General features: G+C 34.2%; 1 protein-coding gene across 1 annotated transcript; it reads left to right on the plus strand.

Moving 5' to 3' along the window:
- Positions 1-1,225: 1,225 nt before the first annotated feature.
- Positions 1,226-3,504, plus strand: LOC108861203 (E3 ubiquitin-protein ligase RING1-like). The gene is made up of 2 exons (XM_018635030.2): positions 1,226-2,243; positions 3,274-3,504. Exon 1 carries the CDS (start codon positions 1,334-1,336, stop codon positions 2,240-2,242), a length of 909 nt encoding a protein of 302 aa, XP_018490532.1. The 5' UTR covers positions 1,226-1,333; the 3' UTR covers position 2,243; positions 3,274-3,504.
- The last annotated feature ends 7,638 nt before the right edge of the window (positions 3,505-11,142 follow it).

The raw sequence follows: 11,142 nt of genomic DNA on the forward strand, positions 1-11,142 counted from the left end.
AGAGATTATGGATTTATTTCATGACAGGTTTCAGTTTCTAGTACTATTGCCCAAAGTAAAATTAAATAAAAACTAACGAAAGGATATTTTCTGATTTATTATGTGAAAATGCAAAACCAAATAAGAAGACAGATCGTAAAAGAAACATTCTAACAAACAGTCAAACATGTCCATGATATTTGGTAATGGTATCTAACACTGATAAACCCCTGTTACCAACTAACTACTTTCACTCATCCGAAGATTACAAAGATAAGGTAGGGTAAATAACTTGTTACACAACACAAGACACAACAAACTTCAAAGAAAAAAAAAACACAAGACACAACACCTAAACAAATGTATAAGGTAGGTAAATAACTACATAAAGGATATTTTAATAGATAAGGTAGGTAAATAACTATAGGATAGGAGTCAATATATCGTCTATTAAAAAGACCACAAAAGTGAATCAATTTTCTAGTATGTAAAGTTTAAAGAAATTTCTCGGTTTAACATAAACGTAATCCAAAACAGAGGGATCCAAAATTGCTTAGAATCAACGACAAAAGGAAAAGAAAGCGAAGAAGAGCTCAACCTTAAACCTCTTTTGATGAGTTAAAAAAAAAGAAGAAATTTCTCGGATAATTTTTTTTAATTTATTTTCATAAAAATTAAAAATAGTTTTAAAGAAGACAATGACCAAAATAAATTTTATTAAAGAGTAAAAGTATATTTATATTTTTTAAGTTAACTAATCTAAATTTATGGTTTAGAGTTAATGAGTTGATTTTAGGGATGATTTTCAAATTTCAAAAATAAAATAAATATCAAAGAAATTTAAAATAAAAAGAGTATTTTAGGTATTTTACTTTTTAGTGACAAAAATTTAAAAAAAATATTTGAGATAATTATCCTAAATTTTATTCATTTTTTATTTTTTTTTCTAGTTATACTTAATGTTATTTTCTGCTATCGTGGTATACCAGTTAAACTCTAAATATATTTATCTCTCAAATTCAGTTTTTTTTTGGGGTCAAAATCTCAAATTCAGTTTTGTTAATAAATTTGTAGAAGAAAAGTTTCAACATTCAATAGATTCTATTAAAATCTAATTTTGGAGAAATTAGTATAGAATCCACAAAAAGGATAGTAATTCCAGAAAATATCTTCAAAGTCAGTAACATTCCTTTGATAAAAAAGGTCAGTAACATTCATTGGTAGTAAACATGGGCCGTCCGTAAACTAAAGCCCAACTATCGTTAAGGACGGTGTCTGAGTCGGCCACATTCCAAAGTATTTTTCTCTCTCTCTCTCTCACCTCGCGCTCCGACGAAATTTCGCAGACTCCGTCATGTCCACCGGCGAAAACTCAACTCCCTCCACCGCCCCCGCGGTCGAAAAGATGTACTTCTGCCACCAGTGCAACCGCACAGTCACAATCTCAATCTCCTCCTCCGCCGCCGATCCCTCCTGTCCTCTCTGCTCCGGCGGCTTTCTCGAAGAAGACGACGAACCCGTCCCCAATCTCCCGCCAAATCTCAACCCCGTCTCCTCCGGTTTCTTCCCCATGTCCGACCCTTTCTCCACCTTCCTCCCTCTCCTCTTCGGACGCTCCTCTCCTCAAGGCAACAACAACAACGCCTTTGATCCGGTGTCGTTTCTCCAGAGCCATCTCCACCACCTGCAATCCACCGGCACGCACGTGCAGTTCCTCATCGAGGACCACCATCCTCTTGATCCCTTCTCTAACCGAAACTTCGGGGACTACTTCTTGGGCCCTGGTCTCGAGGAGCTGATTCAGCAGCTGGCGGAGAACGATCCCAACCGCTACGGGACTCCTCCGGCTTCGAAGTCGGCTGTGGATGGATTGCCGACTGTTAAGGTGAGTAAGGATAGGTTGTTGAAGGATGATGAGATGATGAACCAGTGTGCTGTTTGTATGGATGAGTTTGAGGATGGTTGCGATGTGAAGGAGATGCCTTGCAAGCATGTGTTCCATCAGGATTGTTTGATGCCTTGGCTTCAGTTGCATAACTCTTGTCCCGTTTGTCGGTTTGAGTTGCCTACCGATGATCCTGATTATGAGAGTAGGGGACGAGGAGGTGGGACGAGTGGGGATGGTCAGCAGACTCCGAGGAGGTTTAGTGTGCAGCTTCCTTGGCCGTTGGGAAGACAGGAGGGTTCAGGGTCAGGAGGACATGGAAGTGGTGGTGGTGGTGGTGGGTCTAATCTTGAGACCAGGCAGGAAGATCTGGATTGAGGTTTGTATCTTGCCTTACTAAGAACCCTTTTGTTTTGATTTCTGCCATTGTCTTTGTGTGACTTTCTACAGTAAAGTTATATACTATGGCCATTGTATCGATGCCTTACACCTTAGCTTGAAGTTGAAATTTTGCTATAGGCATCTGTTACTGTTATGGAGATCAAATGTGACTGCTTGATCAAGAAAATTCATAGGCAAAAACTAGTTCCTCTATTTCTCTTGCTGCTCCTTTCTCTGTTTGTTATATATAAATCGTTGCTTTTATATGGGTATTTTGGGTTTCCGAGCTAAAGCTCCTCTAAGCCTCTAACCTTAATTGTTGAGATCATATAAAGGAACTTTTTTTTTGGCTCCTGTCTTAACCCTAAGAAATAAAAGAGGGTGCTGAAAGCCTTGAAGAAAATCGAAAGTTTGTTGCAGTATAGGAATAGGTAATCTTCTCTAGATGTGCCGTGCGTGCATATATGATTGTCAAATTGTCTAGAAACTGCTCTGGTGATTTGTTCAGTGTGCTTTAGTATGTAAAAAATTGTGCTTTTGTAATTGTAAACCGAGAATTTGGATAGTTCTGAGGGGGTCTCACTGTGACTGTCTTAACATGATGATTGAAAATTAGTTCTGCTGAGCAGTGTAATCTTATCTTTCGATGCAAAAATACTAGAGAGGAAAGCAACTATAGTTTATAGTGGTTGTAAGGAATGCAGAAGAAGTGTATCATGAACTGCATATCTAGTTAGATAAGACTAGCTTAAATATTGGACTCAAGAGACTTATAGGTCTTCGACAGATTAGTTGGAAAACGTTGGCCTTTAAGGTTTGTACGAGCAGTTAAAAGCGTTGAGAGTTGTTACTTGAGTTAATTGCTGATACTTTATCATACTTGAGGTTTGGACCTTTAATAGTTGGAGCTCCGTAAACCACTTTACAACTACACGTTTTGGGATTCCATGAGGTTTACATTGCAGTGCGTGGCAGATAATGAAACAACTGTCCTAAAAATTTTACTTGCTTTTATTTGTGACTTGCAGTATTGCATTGGGAGAAGGATGTTCACAAGTTCTCACCAAACAAAAGGCAGTTTCATTAGGAAGAACTGACATTGATGTTTTGCAATATTTTGTACATTTACAACAAAGAAAAAAATGAGAGTATTTTCCTTGTCGGTGTTCTTTTGGGATTATATAACGAATGTGAGTTTTTAATATCACAATGTTCCATATATGTTATTTTGGTTATTTTCTCGTAAAAAATTTGTTCTATGGATTGGGTCTATGAAAATGAAATGGAGACCAGAGACTGAAGTGGCAGACAAAGTTGATTGATAAATATCTACATAAAAGATATATCTAACAAACAGTCCCTTGTGGTGTGTTTTGTGACATTTTATATCATACGACTTTACAGCTTTTTGTTTTCAAAAGTTCTCCTTATATTTACTCATTCGCACATTTGCAGAGCATTTTCCCACTGCTTTTTCTTCTCAAATGGCATGTAATGTATAGTGCGGGAGGCAATGGAATGTGATTTTCAAAAGGCACACTTCATCACATGCAATATGTTAAAAGTGTTTGTAAAATTGAATGAAATATATATGGATGATGTTCTATAGATGATGAGGACTCCGTCGCCAAAATCACCAACTTTCACCCACCATCTGGTAACGACTTAACAAACATATGAGGAACTAAGGACGCAGGACCTTTGCATGGCGACCAAGGAACTATCTCTAGGTTAAAAATATAATGGGTTAGAAGTTGATCATCCAAAGGTCTAATCGTATCTTTTTACTCATAAGGGTTCTAAGTACACTTTTTTGGGGGGGGGGGGGTTAAACTTTCTAAATTACTAGATGAAGGAATTAATTTTTGGTTCATCTTTGAAAAATGGTTTATGCATTAATCGTTCTTGGATTTGTTGAGTGGCCATAACATAAACATTGATAGGAATTTGATGATAACTCTTTTTATCTACCTCCCTCTAAATTATGTTGATGGAATTATGATTGATAGGACTTCAATCAATGATTGAATAGTATTTGTGAGAGACAGCAACCATGGTGGTTTTGTCTTTTTGCTGTTGTTGGTGTAGTAAGTTACTATACAATATGTTTTTTTTGACTAATACTATACAATATGTTTGCATGGTGTTGACATAATTAGTGCGATTCACAAGAGTGTGAAAATGATCGTTGTTAGACATCTTTGCATGTTCTAAGACTTCGTTGCTGCTTTTATGTGTGGTTCAGTGTGTCCTATCATCCTATGATCTGAAGATGGTGGTTGGTGGCTAAAGTCATTGTTGGAACTCTGAGAAGAAAAATTTGATCAAAATAGTTTCACAGAAATGGTAGTTTCAATACGTAAAAGAGATATATTAAAATGTTATTAGTATAGTCTTACCCTCATGGCCCCAAGTTTACATGATTCGGATTATATGCGATGAAAGAAGAATGGATTTTAATCAAATTCCAGTCATTACTCTCTAACCATAACTATGTCTAATCCTACTCTCGCATTTTATAAGAAAGAATGCTTTTATTTGGTTCCGTGATTATATCGTCTAGTGATCTTAAGTTATAAAAATATAGTTTTTCTTTCATTTGCATTATTATTCATCTTTCTCACGCACAGCTTTGGATTGACCCAAACCAAACCCAATCTATATTTGGACATGAAATCTAAACATTGATAAAGATGGAACACGACGAAACGTAGAAAGTGGGAAACAAAGTTGATAATATATCTAAAAGAAGACACGATATCATATAAATAATCCCTTGTGATGTGTTTGAAAGTCTTTGAGACCTTTTCATCATATGAGTTCAACCTTTTTATATTTTTGGCTGAGAACTGAAAATGAGTTTAGGATTTACACATAATCGCAACTTTGCAATCACGATTTTCCCCACGGCAATTTTTTAAGTGACATTATAATGTGGTCGACATATTAAAAACTGATTTAGAAAGGCATACTTGATCACATGGTCGGAACATGTTTTTCATATTCGAAAAGGTAGCAATATACTCATGAGATTCAGTAAAATATGTGGATCAATGTTTTTGTAGGCCAATTGGTATATAATTGAATTCAAATATGTATACAATATATTATATCAAGACACACTAGGTGTTTTCCTGCACCATGTGCAGTAAAAGAATTTTAAAATATTTTTAAAAGATAAATATAAATTATATTTATTTTTTTTCTTTTTTTATCAATATTTTAATATAAATTTGATTTAACTGAACATTAAAATTAAGATAAAACCAATTTTGTTTATTTTGAATTATATTTAAGAATGTGCATGTATATATTTAAAATTATAATCTTAGGTAGATTTTTCTATTTATTTTAATTAAATATATTAAATAAATATGTAAAATTTCAGAATAGTCAAAAATTAAAATTAAACAATATTTATAAAATCTTTAAATATATATAAGAAACTAAAGATTTTACGATTTAATTTGATTTTATGATTTAATTTTATAATTTTCTAAAAATATGTATATATTTTGAAATATTTTTAATTTAAATGATATTTCAAAATTTGAAATGCCATAATTGAATATATTTATTTTAATGATGATTTATGCGTTATTGCCATATTTTTAAAAAGTCCAAAATATAAATTGATAATAAATATAATATATGAGTTATTACCATATTTAAAATTTTTATCAAAAATATAAATTAACATTAAATATAATTGTCCATGTCATATTAATCTATAAGACATGTGATCAATTTTAATAGCTATGTCACAATTATTAATCTAGGTGTTTTCATGCACCATGTGTAGTGATGAATTTTTAAAAAGTTAAATTTTATATTTTAAAATGTAATTTATTAATATTATATATTTTATTATTTTTGACTAATAATTAATATAAAAATCATTAATTAAGCATAAATTAAGAGAAAATATTTTTTTATTTTAAATTATATTTAAGAATATATATGTATATATATAAAGTTAAAATCTTAGATAAAAAAAATATTTATTTCATTTGGTTAAATTATCAAATTAACTTGTACAAAATTACTAAAAATCATATAAAATTGTATAGTTATCAAAATTTAAAACTAAATAATATTTATATAATTTGTAGATATCTAAAAGAAACTAATGATATTACGATTTATTTTTTTTAATTCAGAAAATTTTAGATAATAAAAATTTTATTATTATAAAAGTAAAATTATATAATATTTCGAAATTCAAAATATCATATTTGAATATATCTATTTTAGTGATGATTTATGAGTTATTACCATATTCTACAAAGTTTACCAAAAATATAAATCAATATTAAATGTAATATATGAGTTATTGCTATATTCTAAAAAGATTTCCAAAAATATATATTAGCATTAAATGTAATTGTCCATGTCATATTTAACCATATGACCTGTCATCAATCTTAATAGCCACGTCACAATTTTTTGTGTGAAAACGATTGTAGAGAAGACATGTGGCAAATAATCGTCATATTTAACGATTGTATACATATTTGAATGTATGTACTTGAAGATTAATAAATAAGTAATGATAACGTGAAATAGAAGGTGGTGTCACAAATCAAATCGCATTTAGCTTTGATAATCTAATTTCGTTAAGAACACACATCATATACCAAATTGTTAAAGCCAATGACGATTTGAGACGATTTGAGTTGTGTGTAATGTATAGTTGTATACACCATAACTTTACTTTTGCTTATCTTTTCGTTCCATTGAGGCATGTACGTTGTTTAAGTTGAATGATTTCACAATCTATAGCTGACATTAAATTATATCTTAAGAACTTTTTTTTTGAATTGTATATCTTAAGAACTTGGTTTCAGAATATCATGAAGATTTCTATTAGAGATCTTTAACATATTTGTTGCGTGTTAATAACGTTTGCCACTCGTTAGAGCATCTCCAATGGCACTATTTTTTTCTCTATAATTTACATAAAAATAAAGTAATTCTATTATAGAGTAACTTTTGCTCCAATTGTTTACTCTATAGTAGAGTAACTCTATTATAGAGTGAAATGTAGAGGAATGTCACTTTTAATTCTATATTTGGAGTAGAAAAGTGAAGTTCCTCTATACTCTCACTTTATAATAGAGTAACTCTATCATAGAGTATACCATTGGAACAAAAATTACTTTATAATAGAATTATGGGCTTATTGCAAAAGTGACTCAAAACTTGAATTCAAACAGAAAACTAACCTTTTCTTTTGACTCATTTTTTTTTTGAGTTTTTAACCCCACATCTGCATTTTATCTACGAAAATGCCATTAACCCTTTTTTTTTTTTTTTTTTCGAAAATGGCTTCTTTACTGTCTCAACCTCATTTTCTTCAAGTATTTACAATATTGCCACTGCCATGAATAGTGGGAACAACCTTGTACGAACTGTTTGGAGCTTTTAATGCCCTTTAATGCACGTAAATCTCTTTACACTCTCTCTGTTTCAATTGTTATGAACTAAAAACAACATTTCTTTCACTTTCTCTCCATATTCATCCAAAAAACTGAAGCTTTTGATTCAAAATTGTTTGGAGCCATATTTCTTTCGTTTTGACTTACGGTTGCTTTCGTTTGAGGTTCTGGGTGGTTGGAGAAGACCCTGTGTGCAAACAAAGTCATCTCACCTAGTTGAAGGTACGAATTTGAATTTTTTTCAAAATCTGTTCGCGTAGAAGACTTACAAGTAAGTCATCTGTATGTAGAAGACTTACTGATGAGTCTTCTGGTCAAACGGACGACTTAAACTAAGTCGTCCAGCTTTGTTTGGTGAAAAAAAACAGTCCAGACGACTTATATATAAGTCGTCTACGAGAAACAGGCTAGTTTTGCATTTGACCGAATCGTGTCAGATCTTTGACTATTTCTGGACGACTTATAATTCAGTCGTCTCTCGGAAAGTTAAAATTTCAATATTTTATTAAACTAGACGACTTACGTGTAAGTCGTCTTAGGTTAGTTTTGTAGTTGAAAAATAAAACTTCATAATTTAATTTTTACCAGACGACATAATATAAAGTCGTCCCGTCAGAAGACTTAATTTAAAGTCGTCCGGGGAAAGCAAAGTCGTCCAGAATTTTTCCCAATTAAGTCGTCCAAACCTTGCTTATCCCGGACGACCTTAAATTAAGTCGTCTAGCTGGACGACTTTTAGTTAAGTCGTCTGGAGAAAGTTAAATTTCAAGTTTTATTTTTCAATTACAAAACTAACCTGGGACGACTTACGTGTAAGTCGTCTAGTTTGAATAAAATATTGAAATTTTTACTTTCCAGAGACGACTGATTTATAAGTCGTCCAGAAATAGTCAAAGATCTGACACGATTCGGTCAAATGCAAAACTAGCCCGTTTTTCGTAGACGACTTATATATAAGTCGTCTGAATTTTTTTTTTTAACAAACAAAGCCGGACGACTTAGAATTAAGTCGTCCCTTTTAATTTTCAATTGCAAAAGTGACCTCTTTAGACGACTTACCTTTAAGTCTTCTGGACGACTTAAATCTAAGTCGTCTGCGATAATGTTTGTTGAACTTCTTCATTTTCTCTATGTTTACTAATGTGTTTTATTTTGAATATTTGCAGATGATTTTTAAGTTACATGCAGTGTATGGAGAATGGTTGTTGAGAGATTTCCGTTGGGATTTTGTGGTTGATGATCTCAAAGGAGCAAGATTGTTTTTATTGAATGAAGATTCAACACATGCTGAACTTGTTGCAATGGCTCAAGAAGATTATAACCTGGACATGAGATCAGTGACTGTGGAGATTAGCTACTCATTACCAGCAGAAATGATGATGACTCCAAGCAGTCCTCCCATTCATGTTACAAGTGATAGACAAGTTCGAAACTTGCTCGAGATACTCAAAACGCATAGAGTATGTCTTTGTGTATCAAGCCGCAGCAAGGTGGAAACGGTTTCAGAGAAAAGAGAAGAAGCTGGTGATAATGATGAAGCTGGTGAATGGGAAGAAGATGTTGGTGATAATGATGAAGCTGGTGAATGGGAAGAAGATGTTGGTGATAATGATGAGGCTGATGAATGTTTTGAAGATGTTGGTGATAATGAGTCTGTTGAAGATGAAAATCAAGATGGGGAGGAGGAAAATGGGGAGGAGGAAAATGGGGAGGAGGATGCTGATAACACTATTGTTGGTGAAACGGATCAGAATGGTGGGGATTACAGTCTTTATGGAAAGGTTCTAGATGAGGACGAGGAAGATGATGATAATATTTGTTTTGAAGAAATTGAAAAGACATATGCTAAGACAAATGCTATTGAAGGAGGAAAATCGGATTGTACCAGCATCTATGTCAACCAGAGTTTTGTTAGCAAGGATGCACTGCTTTCAGAGCTGCGGTTGACAGCAGTGAGGGGTAGGTTTTCTTTCAGAATATACAAATCAACAAAAACTCTCCTTGTGGCAATATGTCGGGTTAGCGGTTGTGGATGGAAGATCAGAGCGAGTGTGAAACATGGGTCAAACACGTTTTGGGTAACAAAGTATGTGGAAAAACATTTATGCTCAATTGGAGACCGAATCGCTCAGCGGAGACACTGTACTCCAAAGTATGTTGGTAGTCTTTTCATTGATCGTGTTGGGATCATTGATGGGATAACTCCACAGCATATCACTGATGCAATGAAGAACATGTTTGGCATGACGCTTGATTACACCACTTCATACAGAGCACTGTTATATGCACAGAAATTGGTGAGAGGATCAGCAGAAGAAGGGTATTCGCGTCTGCCTTCATATCTCGAGCAAATCTCCATTGCAAATCCTGATTCTATCACGGCTATAGAACTTGATTCTGAGAAAAGATTTAAGTATCTATTTCTCTCTTTTGGAGCTTCTATCAAAGGTTTTAAGTATCAGAGAAGGGTCATTGTGGTGGATGGAACTCACCTAAGTGGAAAGTATGGAGGTGTTATGTTAGTTGCAGCCGCACAAGATGGCAATTTTCAGATATTCCCATTGGCTTTTGGGATCGTGGATGCTGAAGATGAACCTTCTTGGGAATGGTTTTTCACAAAATTGGCTAGTTGTATATCTCATGACAAGCCTCTGGTGATAGTCTCTGACCGGCACGCGGCCATTAAAAGTGCGTGTGAGAAGGTGTTTCCTTGGGCAACCCGAGGAATATGTTATTATCACCTTCAAGATAACATTGTCAAAAAGTTTAAAGGGAAACATCTCATGTACTTGGTGAAAGGGGCTGCTTATGCGCACACGGTTCACGATTTTAACCGGTACATGGCTGAGATACGGAGTGCAAACCCGGAACTTGCAACGTATTTGGAGAAGGCCGACGCCAAGCTATGGTCAAGGGTTTATTGTAAGGGGAACAGGTTCAACATAAAAACAAGCAACATCGCTGAATCTATTAATTCCGCACTGAAGCGAGCAAGAGGATTTCCGATTCCGTTCCTGCTGGAGTTCATAAGGCAGAAGTTAGGAAAATGGTATTGGAAAAGGAGACAAGATGCTTTGAGTCTCCCAACTGTACATAGCCGGGGTGTTGAATACTTGCTTGCTGTTCGATCAGAGATAGCGGATACGATGACGGTCGAACCAATTGATGGATGGCGTTTCTTTGTCAAAGGTGGCAAAATGGACTGTGCGGTTGATTTGGAACATGTAAAGTGTGGTTGTGGTGTCTATGGAGTGGAGAAAATACCTTGCTCTCATGCTATAGCAGCTGGAACACATGCTGGTGTGCATATCGACACACTTGTATGTCCACTTTACTCAAAGAATCATCTGTATGCAGGATACTCAGAGAATATATATCCTATCGTGTCACAACATATTGAGGAACGAGAATGCTTTCCTCCAAACGTAAAGCGTGGTCCGGGGAGACAGAAGAAATCAA

The sequence above is a fragment of the Raphanus sativus genome, chromosome 5 (genome assembly GCF_000801105.2).
Source record: "Raphanus sativus cultivar WK10039 chromosome 5, ASM80110v3, whole genome shotgun sequence".
Classification (NCBI taxonomy): Eukaryota; Viridiplantae; Streptophyta; class Magnoliopsida; order Brassicales; family Brassicaceae; genus Raphanus; species Raphanus sativus.

What these genes read in the sequence shown, in the direction of transcription:
- LOC108861203 (XM_018635030.2), top strand. Translation starts at nt 1,334, where the DNA reads ATGTCCACCGGCGAAAACTCAACTCCCTCCACCGCCCCCGCGGTCGAA.